We start from the raw sequence: 14783 nt of genomic DNA, 5'->3' as shown, positions 1-14783 counted from the left end.
TAGATGGTCCCGCTAAGAGATGGAAGCAGACATTTTACTCCAGTTCCTGATCTGACATCAGTAGATTTACACAATGAACAGAGACATGGTCAATCAGAGATAATGAAATCAAACCCAAAGAAAAGTTCCTTTATAGTCCACGGCTCTCGAAAGCTATTTGAAAACAGACCCCTGCTAGGCTTCACCTTGCAGGCTGGTCCTATGCTCTGGCTGTGGCCATGGGGACCTGGTTGACATTCCAGGGGGCCAAGGAAAGCTGCAGGTTCTTGTCCTAAGAAAGGACACTTGGTCCTGGTCAACCAAGGATGGCCCTTACATGCAACTGCATCAGCGCACATTCCTGATCTTGAGAAACACCTTACACGTGCACACGTCCATGGAATCTGAGAGATCACCTTGTTTGGTCTGGTCCTCCAAGTCATGGCCTTCAACCAGGAATAGAAGGGTAATGAATCACAGGTTCAATTTCATCCCTACCAGTGAATCTCAGTCCTTGAGTGCTCACTTTCAGCCTGCAGGGAGGGGGTTGGGGGACAGTAACATGGTTCCTGACCTTTCCTTCCTACCAAAATTAAAAAATTAAACAGACACCTTCTAATCATGTACTAGAAAAACATTCCTGAAGGCTCTATTTTGTACCCGAGGGATAAAAGAACGTAGGCCCAAAGCAAACAGGTCAGGAGCGGTCTGCTGCCAGCTGACCTCAGTTGCCCAGCCAGGGGCGGAGACACGGTGTCCAAGGTTTTTCTGTCAAAAGGAAGTGGCTAAAAACTTGTGCTCAATCTTCTTACCATGATCACAGCAGACTGGGGAGAAAACTCCCACAGCTCACATTTATAAAGGTGTTAAAATACATTCCATAAAGTCTATAAAACTGTTTAGAAAAAATTTATTTGAACATAGGAAAATTTAGAGACCCCCAATAAAACAGAAGTTCCTTTCCAAGGTGATGGGAAATTCTGACAGGCTTCCCTGAGCGGTGCCGTGGGCTGTGCACAAGCTCACGGTCAGAACGCTTCAGCTCTGAGCTCCGACAGCTGCAGAAAAAGCCTGCATTTATGGCGGGACACGTGGCCTTCACAAGGAGGCCAGCCCACTGGACTTGCAATGCGGCTGCTCCCCGCAGCACTCCTCACGCACAGGCTCAGAGTGTGTCTGAAATGACACGTGAGAACAAAGGCTCACAGGATTGGCATATTTAAAAACACCCACAGCACTCTCTCTGCGGAGGGCTGTGTGTTCTTCCTTTCATCCATCCAATCTGGATTTTTAAGAATGTGACCAGGTACGAGGCACCTGGACTGCGACGACTCAGAACTGCCGCACCAAGTCGGTTCTGCCGGTGAGGAGGGGCCGCGGCTGCCTCCCTAAGGTCCTCTTCGGTGGGGCCTGTCACCCCTCTCTCGGAAGGCTTCCTCCAACCCAGGCGCAGAAGGCACACTGCCGCGCGGCGGCACACGAGGGGCCGGCCTAGCGGATGGGCCTGAAGGGGAACGTCACGCCTGAGATGAAGGTGTGCCCGGGGTGCGCGGGCAGGGCGGGGTGGGCGGCGGGGTGGGCCGGCACAGCCCCGTAGCCCAGCGGGGGCGTGTGGATGTGAGGGTAGAACCCAGGGGGGAGCGCTGCGTGCGGCGACTGCTGCACTGGGCCCGAGATCACCAGCTGGAGCAGGCTGCAAACACAAGGAGAGGGGTTAGTGCCGCCGAGTCCAAGGGAACCGCCAGCGCACACGCACTGCACGCTGGCTCCGCCCCTCCCTGCACCTGGCTGGGACTCGGTGGTGCCCGCACACGCCCACGAGTCAGGAGAGGCACCGGTCACGCGGGTTTCTAGGCAAGTAGAAACTGAGCACCGAGGTGACCTGGGGCCGGAGGATTTACATGGGAACACAGGCAGAGCCAGACAGGAGGGACCTAGCGGGAAGGCCAGGCCCTCAGGCAACAGAGCGTGGAGGGAGGGGCCTGCATTGGGGGGCAGGGGGCTTGTGGTCCACCAACAGGCTCCAGTCGCAGCCCCGTCACCCTCTGCGACAGGTCCTAACTGAATCCAAGCCTAAGCCCCAGGAAAGCTGGCCTTGCACATGACCCTGAAACCGAAGAGAGCCCGGTGCAGGGCCCCTGGGCTGGGGGGGTGGGGGGGCGGCCCTTACCGACCTTCGGGGCCCACTACCTCTCCCACCCTCGCCCAGTGGAGCTTCAGGCCCTCTGCTCAGGAGCACCTCCACCCCACCCGCACCGGGGTCTCGGGAACAGCCACTCGCTCTCCGCAGCCCTCCCGTGCTTCCACCCTTGACCACCGGGCCCAGGAGCCTGGGGCTCCCCGTGTTTGGGGTCCAGCACATCCACAGCCGCCACCTTCTAGACATCCTCCTCCCTCCTGATTCCAACAGCACTTTCCAGCGCTGAGTCCCTCCTGAGACACCGGAAAGAGCTTCTCACTGACCCTCCTTTCTAACCCCCAGGACCCGCCCCCCACATCTCTGCACCTCCAGCTCTCCCAGCCTTGGCCCACCCGAGTCCTGCTGTCAGTCTGAAGTGACCGACTCCCTAGGGGTTCTACCCTGGTCAGAACAACCTCTCAGGTCCCCCAAACCACCCCCCACCTTCCCAACACAGCCTCCTCCAACCCCGCCTCCCCCTGGAGCAGGCCCCGCCAAAGACAGACCGGGGCTGCCCACTCCTCTCCTGACCTCACCAGGGACCTTGCCCAGCCAGCTCCTGTGTCTGCAGCGCCTCTGCTGGTCTCTCCCTCCCGAAAGCCACCTGCCAGCTCCTGCTCAAGCCCCATCACTTGCTCAAGCCGACCCTCCCCACACACTGCCCCACTGGGCCCCGGCGACAGCCCATCCTCTGGGCCACTTCCCCTTCCTGTGGCCCTGACTGCCTCCTGCCTCCACCCTTGCTCTGGTTTGTGGCAGACTGACCCTCCCCTCCTCTAGGACAAAGGCTGGGGCTGGGCAATAAACCATGGGCACGGGGAAGCCTGGTGCACTTCAGTGGTCCAAAGCTCTTCTGGGCCCCTTTTCATTTCCGTTATGCTTTTCTATAACTCTGAGTAAGAAATTCAACAAAATATTAACAAACCCAAGGAGGAGGGAGCACTACAGAGGTGAAATTAAGGATGTGGGATTATCTGAACCTGCACACTCTGCCAGAGACAGAAATAGTCTGAGGAAGTTTCCAGTCTAGGTGGGAAGACCACACAGAGGCCATGAGAAACCAAAGAGACACTGCAAGCGGCTACCTGTCCCCTCTCTTTTCTGAGGCCGGGGCTCCACTGGATCTCTGTCAGGAGAGGCAGCCACAAGCTCCCAGGAAGGGATGGAGTCAGAGCCTCCAGGCCAGGGCCAGCAGGGGACTGCTGAGAAGGTACAGAGGGGACTCCAACGCGGACCCCTAGTTATAAGACTAAAATGCTGTGAGGATTTACATCCTATCTTTATTTTAATTCCCTGAGGGAAAGGTGCCAATGGATACCAACAATGTTCTCAGATGCTGAGGAAGCTTCTGGAGGCCGGACCAAAAAAAAAAAAAAAAAGAAAGAAAGAAAGAAAGGACGGCGGGGGCTCCTCAGGGAAAGGTGGCCCCTGAACAGTCTGTCCACTGTGTTGACATAACATCTCAGGCAGAGGAGTTTCGTCCCAAGACCATTCCATTCCACCTCCTCAGGTTTTGCATCTACGCAGACACCTGCCCCGCAGAACCTGGTGGAGCATGGTGGGAACGAGAGGCCCCAAACACAACATAAGGACACGCTTCCTCTGCTGGCTGTGGCTCAGTAGCTGGCCGATCCCTGGACTCAAACTATGCATGTTTCTGTCTGAATCTGCCAGCACACCCAGACTTGCTGCACGCAGCAGAGCCTTGGCCAGGCCCCGAGTGGCTGTGAGCACCTGGAACCCCACTATTCCCTGCTCAAGACCAATGCGATGAGTCCGAAGAAAGAACATGAATAACCTAAGTTAACTCAGTCATTTTTCATTTCTATAAACCCGGTCCCTATGCACAGGAGTTCTGCCTTCAGCTATAAACATTCCCTCACATAGTTGTCACAATTACTATTTTTGGTGGATACAAAATATTCTAGCCTTGTGATGTATCACAACTAGCTTACTAAGTATCCCTGCGCTGGGGGGATACTTAGGTTGCTTCTGGTTTTTTGCTGGAGTAACACTGCAACTGTATGAAACATATTTGCCCACATGCCTTTTGGCCTTTTTTCTAAAGGCAGAGTCACAGAAACGAAATTTTTAAGTTACTGAAAGAATAGTAATAGCACAGCAGCTAACACTTGTTAGACACTCACTGCAGATCAAGTACTGATCTACGTGCTTTCTGTGGTTTTACTCATTTAATCCTCACACAAACCCCATGGCGGGGGGTGGCGGAGCACTGGGTCATGAGGCAGGTCCTATGATTGTCCTGATTTTCCAGACGAGGAACCCGAGGCAGCAGAAGGTAGGGAACTTGCCCAAGGTCCCATGGACAGGAAGTAGCAAGCTGGGATTCTTACGAGAATCTGTGTGACCACAGTTCCTGCTTTTCATCCCTATGGCTGCATTTATGGAGAGGTTTCCACGTGACGGGGACTATGCTGAGAACTTTACAATAGTACTGCTCCCCATTTTATAAGAGGGGAAACCGAGGCCCAGAGACAGGTGAAGAGATTTCCCAAGCATCACAGCAAATCACAGACAGAACTGCGCTCAGGACCGGGGTCCCTGCCACCTGATGGCCAAGCACCAGCATAACCAACGTGCTGCCCTCTAGGGCTGTGGCTCTGCGGTGCGTCCCAAAGGGCTGCGCAGTTCACAATGTCACCGACAGGGTGCCACTGCACCAGCCCCACCACTGCCCAGGGGCACGCTCATTTAGCAGCTTTCAGGGACACCGGGAGCTACTCTGACTTCTTTCCTTGACTCCCAGGACCATTTTTTCACGTTTACTCTACTTAGGGCTCCTCTCACGTGGGTTCTCCCATCATGTCCATTCCCCACGTATCACCGGGTCCTTAAGGGGCTCCTTACAGGGAGAAGCTCTAGACCCTGCAGACCACCCCTCTCCAAGGAGCCCAGGACAAAGGGGTGCACTGTGCCCTGCCTCCCCCACCCTGGCCCAGGACGCGGCCCAGCTGAAGTCTTGAGAGGACACTTACTTATTATGGGGCAGCCTGGAGCACAGGGTCCTCAGGTCATCTGAAATTAAGGAGAGAAACGATTAAGGAACAGACTGGAGGCAACACAGTGCAACAGTCGCTGATGTTCTCTTCAAGGATGCCAGCAAGACCGCAACAGCGCCTTACACTACATTTTCCTGACATCACTTAGAAGCTGGGTTCTCATTTCCTTCAATTTTTGCTTTAGCGAAGTAGGCCCCAAATAGAAGACATCACTTAGGAAGGGGGTAGTCCCATTGGCAATGTGTCAGATGGCCAGGAAGGAGGCTGGTGGCAGGGCTCTCACTGGCAACCAGACACCCAAGGCACTCCAGGAGCCGTGCTAAGAGGGAAACCCACCGCCAGTGACCACCCGTCGAGGCCACAGGCAACCCTCGGGAGGGAGTCAACAGTTAAAAAGCAAACCCAAGTGTGTCATCAGCACCGGCTCATTCTCTGGGAGACTTTGAGCACGGAAATGCAGAATTAAGAACCCTCAAAGGAGGTGACGGGAATGTTGTGTGTCTTGCCTGGGTGGCAGTTACACACGTGTGTACATTTGTCAAAACTCATCAAACTCTGCACTTAAATTTGTGCATTTTATCGTATGTAAATTATGCTCCAATAAAAAAGGATACAGAAAAATGAGACTCCTCCAGAGGAAAGATATTATCTGTGCTCTTGAGAAGTCCCCAATCTTGGGCAAAAAGTGTCAGGAGATGCTCAGATGTCACATCTGTGGTATGTTAGAAGCCTGACGGCGTTGAGCAGGAAAGGCAGGGTGACGGGGCACTACTGAGGGATGTTCTGCGACTTCCACCCTCCTCCCCCAACCTCCCGTGTTCAGCAAGAAGAGACGTCCTAACAGAAGCAAAAACAGTGTCTGGTGCAGTCCCTGTTCTCCTTTTGCCAGGCAGTGGTGTTCCCATCCCAGGAGGCCCCAGCCAGGGCATTACCCACCTCTCGTGCACAGCAGGGCTCCCGAGGCCATGGCCACCTGCAAAGCCTGTGCTAGCCGGTCCAGCGAGAGTTCAATCTCCTGGGAGGCGTTGAGGGGGTTCAGTTCATCTGCCAACCTGTTGATCTCCTCTACCAGCGGGACCATGTGGTCAAACAGGATGAGTCCCAGGCGCCCATAAAGATTCTTCTCCGTTAAGTGCAGCTGGAGCGTCAGGAGAACCTGCAGGACACTGAGGTGGAGTTTCGAGTACAGGAGGTGGGAGTCTCTGTCCATCCCCACGCCCGAGTCCTTGGCAGCCTTGTTATTGACGTGGCCATTGGATAAGGAGGGCTTCTTTTTCCTTTTATAAGCCAGAGGGGACTTCACGCACCAGCGGATCAATCCAATGAGCGGGGTGAGTTCTAAAAATCCTATTGGTAGATTGGCTGCGATCGGAGTATTTAAAAAAGTGATGAGAATCAACCTTGGGTCCTCAAAAATCCAGCTGACAATCATTTCGAGCAAGTCCAAAGGTGGGATGAGATCATCTGCAAACAAAGACCGTCAGGTCAGATGAGTTCTCAGCTCAGGGACAGGAGTGGGAAGTGGAAAGAGAGAAGATGGACACCCAAGCTCACAGCACTGACCCTGGCGTTCAGATCACTGCTCCCTGCCTGCCTGTTTCCTATCTTCTTTCCGAGAACATCTGCCGCACGGGGCTGGAACTTCTGTCTTAGTCAGTGTTACCTCGCCCGTGCCCAGGACTGTTGGGCCAAGCGAGAGGCTCAGGAAATATTCATTAAGTCAACAATCCTAGAATGGCTGAGTTTTCCCATGAGCTGTGAGGTGTACAGCCCAGAGAGAGGAGGCTGGGGACCCACTCGTATGCACACAACCAGCATAAGGGCACTGCATGCCAATCCCAGGATGAGCAGCGTAGCCGAGTGGTTGACAGCCAGGCTGGGTCCACCACGTATTTTGATGAGTCCTGGGGAAGTTACTTAATATTACTGTGCCTCAGTTTCCTCATCCTTTGTGTGGCAATGATAGATGGGGTTGCTGGAAGACTAAATGAGTTAATCTGTGTAGAGGCCTGAGACAGTGCCCAGCACACTGATAAGCCCAGAGTAAGTGTCAATACTTGTTCTCCTTATTCTCTGTCTAGGCTGTAGAGTGTGCCAGGTCTCAAGGATCACAGATCAGGCTGTTGATTCGACAAGGGTTCCAGGTTTGGGGCTGGGATGGCCCTGGACAGCTGACAAATGACTGTAGGATTCTGAGCTGCTCCCTGAGGGCCACCATAGCTGTCACTGTACCATGCAGGACACCCAATACAGGGAGGAAACCTACTCACGAAGGAAGGGGTGAAGTAGTTTTGGACATAAAAAGTGTGGAATTTTATTTAAAATACTAAGGATGACAGAGTCCTATCTAGGCTGCTGAGGTCGCTCAAAGCCACGCACAAAGAAGCAGAGTGTGGGGAGAGCAAGATACACGTTGGTATAAGGTTTCCAACTGCTCTTTCTCAGGAGACTGGTCTTTTTTTCTAAGATTATTCCTACTGATTGTTTTACTATTAACCAGCCCCCACCCAACCCACCCCTTCTGTTGTGAAATGATGGCAACAGCAGGTAGCAACTGTTGTACTGTGTCCAGCCCCTTAATTCCCCAGCGACGTTTCTGTCTGGGCAACACCAGGCTCACACCCACTCCGCCAGTGTAACCTCCCCCGTGTCTAAGCTGAGGCGTGTCCACCAGCCTGGAGGCAATGTGTGCACAAGTACACATGTGCTCCAGCCATATGTGTGAGTGTGTGTACACTGTGAGTCCTCAATCTCAGTGACCTTCCTACTCAGAGACACGAGTTCTTGGCACTGTTTCCGCAAGAGGAGGTTCTGTATGGCCAGGTGAGCTTCTTCCTTTTTGTGGTTTTGAAGGCACAAACACCTCAAGAATGCTCTCCTGTTACCAAACACACCCAAGAGCAGCGTCAATCACCATTCTGACAGTGGCCTCCAAGGCCACCACTGTGTGCTCAGGGACTTGAGAAATCACCAACACATTAATCAGGCAGACACACTGACTTAAGAGAAAGATACTGTGTCTCAGATCTACTCTCGTACATCAGTGGTATTCCCTGAATATTATTTCCTATTCCATCTGCTAATTCATTCATTCCCAATGGTATGGCCAATTTCTGTCCTTATTGCCTGATGACTTACAAGGCAACTATGAGGCTATAAACTGAGTTTAATCAGATCTTTCTGATTTGGGGGAAAAAAAGGCCTGAATATTGTTCCCAGCTATTAAGAGCTCTCAGGAAGCCTCTGCAGCAGAGAGCCAGGGAAAATTCCACTCTAGTGGTACAGCACTGCTCTACAAGACCTGCTTCCCACTCCAGCGGCAAACTGTTACAAAGAGGGAGTATGCGATTAGTGACTGGGTGTGGTGGCTCATGCCTGTAGTCCCAGCATCTTGGGAGGTCAAGGCAGGAAGGTCACTTGAGGCCAGGAGTTCAAGAAGCTGGACGATAGAACAAGATTCTGTCTCTAGAAAAAATTTAGAAATTAACCAGGCATGTGCCCATAATCCCAGCTACCTGGGAGGCTAAAGCAGGAGGATGGCTTGAGCCTAGGAGTTTGAAGATACAGTGAGCTAGGATCACATCACTGCATACTAGCCTGGGTGACAGAGCTAACACCCTGTTGCAAAAACAAAAAACAAACAATAAAAAAGAAATGAGCATGTGAATATGGTATGCACTTGCATGTTCACACCATTTCCACACGAACTTCCTCAAGAGAGCTTAAAAGTCTAACAGCAAGAAGAAAAGTTATAAATAAAAGGAGGCTCAAATATAGTCAGGGGGCTGGCAGGAGACCAATACTGGACCGAACAAAAATGGAAAATGTTGTTGAAGGCTCGCAAAATGCTGGTTTAGCTATCAGACCAGAATAAAAAACAGACCATTTGTCAGCCCTCTGAGTAGCAAGAGCCGAGGGCAGAGAAGGAGGAAGCTAAAATACAAGCAGAAAAGAAGGCTTTGAGCCCAGCTCTGGACAGAATGCCACTCACCAGGGCCTGTAACTTCCCCACACGGAAAACAAGGCCCACAACCCCCTGCCTGGGAGCCACACAGGGCAGTGGTGACCACACAAGGATATAGACACAGACACAGAAGGACTCAGTGTACTGGAAATCCTTGCTTGTCAATCCCTGTTCCTTGGAACCCACCCCTGGGGGAGGGAAGTGAGCAGCGGAGCTCAATAGGCAGGGATATGAGCCCCTGCCCTGGTTTGATTACAGCTGCTCAACTTCTGGGGTTTTTTAAAAAAAATTTTTAATTTTTTTAATTGGGAGTCCGATCACAGGACTCAGGGACGACAGACATTGGGCTTCTCCCAGCCAAAGCCAAATGCTATTAAATATATCATGGCTGTCCTGAGGACCTCCACTGGCATCCTGCTGAGCAAGTCCCCAAAACAACACTAATAGTAGAACCCACGTTTGCCTCTAACATCAGGCACTAACGACACATCATCACTTAGGTAATACCCATGCCGAAAGGGTTTAACTTGAATCTTTTCATAAGGAAACAATCAGACAAATCCAAATTAAGAGACAGTTTACAAAACAGCAGGCCTGAGCTCTTCAAAAATGTCAGTGTCATCAAAGATTATTTGTCAAATGCCAGGGGCTGGTCTAGATTTAAAAAGACCAAAGAAGGCCAGGCACAGTGGCTCATGCCTGTGATCTTAGCACTTTGGGAGGCTGAGGCAAGAGGACTGCTTGAGGCCAGGAGTTTGAGAACAGCCTGAGCAAGAGTGAGACCCTGTCCCGCCTCTACAAAAATAGAAAAATTAGCCAGGCCAGGTGCTTATCTGTAGTTCCAGCTACTCGGGAGGCTGAAGGCAGGAAGATGACGACACCACTGCACGGCAGCCAGGGCAAAATAGTGAGACCCTGTCTCAAAAAAAAAAAAAAAAAAAACAAAACAAAACAAAGCAAAACCAAAGAGACATGATAACTATGTATTATGTATGATCCGTCAGCGCAAAAAGAAAGAATATAAAAGACATTATTGGCCAGGCATGGGTGTGGTGGCTCACATCTATAATCCCAGCACTTTGGGAGGCAGAGGTAGGAGGCTTGAGGCCAGGAGTTTGAGACCAGCCTGGGCAACACAGTGAGACCCCGTCTCTACAAAAAATTTAAAAATTAGCTGAGTGTGATAGCACGCACCTGTAGTCCTAGCTACATGGGAGGTTAAGGCAGGAAGATCACCTGAGCCCAGGAGTTCAAGGCCATAGTGAGCTATGATTGCAACACTGTACTCCAGCCTGGGCAGCAGTGAGATCCTGTCTCTTAAAAAAAAAAAAAAAGACATTATTGACATAATCAGGGAAATCTGAATATAGGCTACATATTAGATAATAGTATTCCATCAACATTAAATTTCTTAGGTGTGATAATGGTACCATGGTTGTGTAAGAGAATATTCTTGTTCTTAGGAAATACATGCTTAAGTACTTGGTACATGATATCAACAACAAATTCTGGATAGTTCAGGGAAAAAAAAACATTTGGGGGTACGTGTGCATGTGCACTCACAAACAGAGAAGAGAATATATGGCAAAATGTTGTTAATGGTTGAATCTAAGTAACAAGTATATGAATGTTTGCTGTACTATTCTTGAAATTTTTCTGAAGTTTTAAAATTTTTCAAAATAAAAAGTAGGAGTTAAAAACATAAATCATATGTGTAGGAAGCAGGCCACATCTCATCAGATGCCAGACCCTGGCTTTTTGGGCTGTCTGCCACTTGGACCATTCTGACTCAGGCAAATGGCTAAGCTCCCTCTTAGCAAACTGCATGAGTCAAGGTGGCCCACACCTTTAGCTTAAAATAAAAACACACATTTCAGAGGTAAAAGGCCAAAACATTCACTGGAGATTTCTCCTGGGTATTCAGTGGAAAACAAAATCTGGCTATCAGCTGAAGCTTCTTTAACAGAAACAAACTGTTTAAAGTTTACCTGACGACAGGTCGTAGAGCGCAGTGACGGAAGTTATGAACTGGCAGCAGAACCGAGGGCTGGCACTGAATATCTGCTTCAGTGTCTGAACAGATCCTGGCACCAAACAGCAGTAGTCATCCACCAGGGCCCTGGCTAGCCTCACGCAATAGACCACAGGCGTCCGCTGGAAAGAAGCCACAGTCCACATAACTACAGGTGTCATGAACGAGGAGACTGGCAAGTAGACTATGTACATATGCCGAATACCACTAGAACTGGCAGAACCACTTCCAAGAGGGGAAAAAAAATTAACAACTTACTTTGAAGCAGGAGTTAGCAATTTAAAGCCCATAGAGCAAATCCATTCCTCTACTCATTTTTGTAAATAAAGTTTCATTGAGACACAGCCATGCTCACTCATTTGCCTCCTGTCTAAAGCTGCTCTTGCACTACCAGGGCAGAATTGAGTAGTTGTGCAAGGGGACTATGTGACCCGTAAAGCCTAAAATATTTCACTATTTCACCTTTACATAAAACATTTGCCAACCCTTGCTTTAAAGTTTACTTAGGAAAGATCATTTCTGACCTCAGGTGAGGAAGTGATAATTTTTGATTAACAGTTGCTACCACTTTGAAGAGATTTTGGAGAGTTTGTGAATTCCATGATTAAGATGTCTGCTAGAGCAGAAATTTCTAAATTTCCCTTACAATCCTGCTCTCTTCAAAAGGTTTCTATAACACCTTTGAATCCTACATCATCACCCTCCCTGCCTTTTTTCCTTCCCATCCACATGTCAATCTGAAGCTCTGGCCACATTCAGCAGCTGTTCAAGAAGCTATATTGCTAGGGTGCCAACTTGTCCTGTGGGAGAGACTACAGGAGACAGCAGGCCAGATTGTTCACTCAGGCTATAATCTGCCCCCACAACACCAAATCAGCTGTTCTCAAAAGATAAATGGAAAACTATATGACAAGTTAAAAGATGCTAAACTTGGTTTCACTAGGTTGTGAAGGAATAAAGTAAACTTGAGGTTAAATACAACAAGCATGATGAATTTGGATGCTCCAGAAATTGAACTGGTGAGAATTAAAGCACAGATTCCACTGAGATTTATCTGTGTATTACAAATAACAATATATTTTTGCTGGCCAAATTTCAAGGATAAAGAAGATTGTAAGTAAAACATTACATTGAGAAAAAAGATTTCAATGGCTTGCGAATGAAGCAGGCTTGTGAAACTGAATATAGCAGTAAATTCTGTTAGCTTAGTTGAGGATCAGATTAATCAAAATTTTTAGCTAATAATTTCTCTCAATCTCTCAATCAATTTTTCAGACTTTGAGTACTAAAAAACAAAACAAACTGAATCTTCCTAAATACCACCTTAATACTAAATGTACTGTAGATAGATATTTTTCCTTTAACATTTAAAAATACTCCAGAAGGCATTTATATCCATACCTATTAGAAGATCCATCAACTTTGTGATGTTACCCTAGAACAAAGCAAAACAATTCACATGCTTACTGACCTAACTACATATGAAAAAAACTTCTAATAACAGGTAAACACCACCATAATTTGATATACAGTGATCTTTCTCCCATTCAAGTACTGACCAGGCCCGACCCTGCTTAGCTTCCTAGATCGGATGAGATCAGGCACATTGAGGGTAGTATGGCCACAGTCAGGTATATAGTGATACTGCTAAAAAGAAAAAAAAAAAAAAAAAAAAGCTACCTTTGAGATTCCGTGCATACTGTTTTCAAAACCCTACCTTATCATTTTCACCTAAGAAACAAGATTTTCACATGTTCTAAAGATGGACCCATTTCTTTCATTATTCATTAAAAGAAAAAATCATTTGCCATTACACACCACTGCGTTCTCAAGAATGGTTACGATCTGTATATGAAAATGGGATTGGGGTACTGTAACACTACACAGGATCAAGGACATAACCTCTCCAGAAATCCAACTGAATGAAAATCCCTGAAAATAAACTCCTCTTCAGAGGCACTGAGGAGCAAGGCTACTCTAGAGCAGTACCTGGAGCCAGGAGGCTGCACACTCCAACACCGGGATTCGACACACAGCCACAGCCATGGAGACCAGTTTTCCCAACAAGCTCATCCGGCTGTCATCAGCCTTGTTCCCTTGAGGACTGAAAAGGGATGAGAAAATAATCTGCCGGACAGAGTCCTTGGTTTGTTCCTGGAAATAATTGCACATGATTTCAAGAAGTTGAAGTTCCTGAAGTGAATTCAGTCTCTGTAAAAACAAATCCAGAGAAAATTATAAGAAATTTGGCTCCAACACCATTATTAATTCATACACTAAGAAAACAGAAAATGCATTATTTTCCCCAAGGTACTTTTCACCCTTATGAAGCTCCAGTCCCAGTGGATATAACTTTGCTGTTAATCTCAGCAAAAAGTAGCATCTATCATCATACATCATCCTGGAGGACCCAGGATGACCCGAAACGGTTTGAGCCTCTCAATGACAAGCTAACAGGCCTTTAGTGAGTAGGCAGTCTCCAAAATCTCTTCCGCTAACACCGCTGAGAGTCGTCTGTCACACGCCCCGCGGAACGGGCACACAGCAGAACAATGCCTCAGGACTCCAGAGACGGGGTCTGAACGCTGCTGTAGGAGCACGCCAAGGGCGAGGACAGAGCTCCCGTAACCAAGGGCGGGTGTGGTTTGACAAACATTCGTCAGCACTGGGGGAAAGGACACCAGTCTGCCTATCCGGAACACAGTCGGGGCAGCTACCCGTCCGCTCGCCCAGCCGCACCTTGGGCTGCGCGCCGCGCTCCTTGGGCACCTGGAACACGAACTCCTCCAGCAGCTCCACGGGGCCCTTGTCCACGATGGGCAGCGGTGCGCTCTGCAACTGGTTGCTGAAATAGATGTCTAGGTGGTACAGCACCTCCTTGGCGGCGCTCAGCGCGTCGCGGCGAAGCAGCGAGTGGCGGATGTCGCTCATGGTGCGGCCGCCGCGGCCCCAGCGCCGAGCGCGTCCCACTTCCGCCGGGAGCCCGGGGCCGCGCCGCCGCCCCCGAAGACAAAGAGGCGCGACCTGGGCCTCCGCCCCGACCCTGGGCCTGGGCCCCGGCGCCCGTCCGCCCGCCGCCACCTGCTCCCGGCCTGCTCAGGGGGCCATCGCTGCCTCTGCCGGCCGTCGGGCGCCGGGGAGTCCGACTGCGGCGCAGCCGAGAGCCGCGGGAGCCGACGCCGCGCAGCCGAACGGCGGCGGAATGCCGGGCGCGGCGACGGCGGCCCGCAGGGGCCAAACACAGGCCGCGGCCTGGGCGCGCTCTCGGGAGGGCGCCCCCTGGCGGCGCTTCCTGGCGCGCGGCGGGGTAAGGGAGCTGCGGCGGGCAGAGGCAGGCCGCCTAGCCGGCTAGCCGCCTTCGGGCCAGGAGACGGCGGTCTGAGCCGTGAAGGCAGGAGGGTGCCACACTCACCAGTGAAAGCCATCAGGCCTTTCCAAGGCTCTCCTGTGCTTTGCGCGGCGTTCAAAGCCCCCACTATTTCATTTCACTGCGGTTTTCCACCACTAAGCATGGGGGGATGGTACAAGCTTTGGCTTGGGGCCAGCAGACTTGGGTTCCCTCCTGGCACCAGCGATCCATCTTAAAAGATTACAGCTGTTCTGACCCCA

At 50.4% G+C, this 14783-nt stretch overlaps 1 protein-coding gene across 2 annotated transcripts; it reads right to left on the bottom strand.

Annotated features, from left to right (window-relative positions):
* Positions 1 to 888: 888 nt before the first annotated feature.
* INTS15 (integrator complex subunit 15) lies at positions 889 to 14351 on the bottom strand. Of its 2 annotated transcripts, XM_069485811.1 has the most exons (7): positions 13914 to 14351; positions 13164 to 13328; positions 11131 to 11296; positions 6579 to 6642; positions 6115 to 6344; positions 5155 to 5194; positions 889 to 1672 (listed from the first exon to the last, which is right to left on the bottom strand). In XM_069485811.1, exons 1-7 carry the CDS (start codon positions 14103 to 14105, stop codon positions 1471 to 1473), a joined length of 1059 nt encoding a protein of 352 aa, XP_069341912.1. In that variant the 5' UTR covers positions 14106 to 14351; the 3' UTR covers positions 889 to 1470. The 2 variants fall into 2 exon arrangements, with proteins under 2 accessions (XP_069341912.1, XP_069341911.1); XM_069485810.1 differs by having other exon boundaries at positions 6115 to 6642; positions 13164 to 13385.
* Positions 14352 to 14783: the final 432 nt, after the last annotated feature.

Source organism: Eulemur rufifrons, chromosome 14 (genome assembly GCF_041146395.1).
Source record: "Eulemur rufifrons isolate Redbay chromosome 14, OSU_ERuf_1, whole genome shotgun sequence".
In the NCBI taxonomy this organism is placed as follows: Eukaryota; Metazoa; Chordata; class Mammalia; order Primates; family Lemuridae; genus Eulemur; species Eulemur rufifrons.
This window is presented reverse-complemented; position numbering and strand designations above follow the sequence as displayed.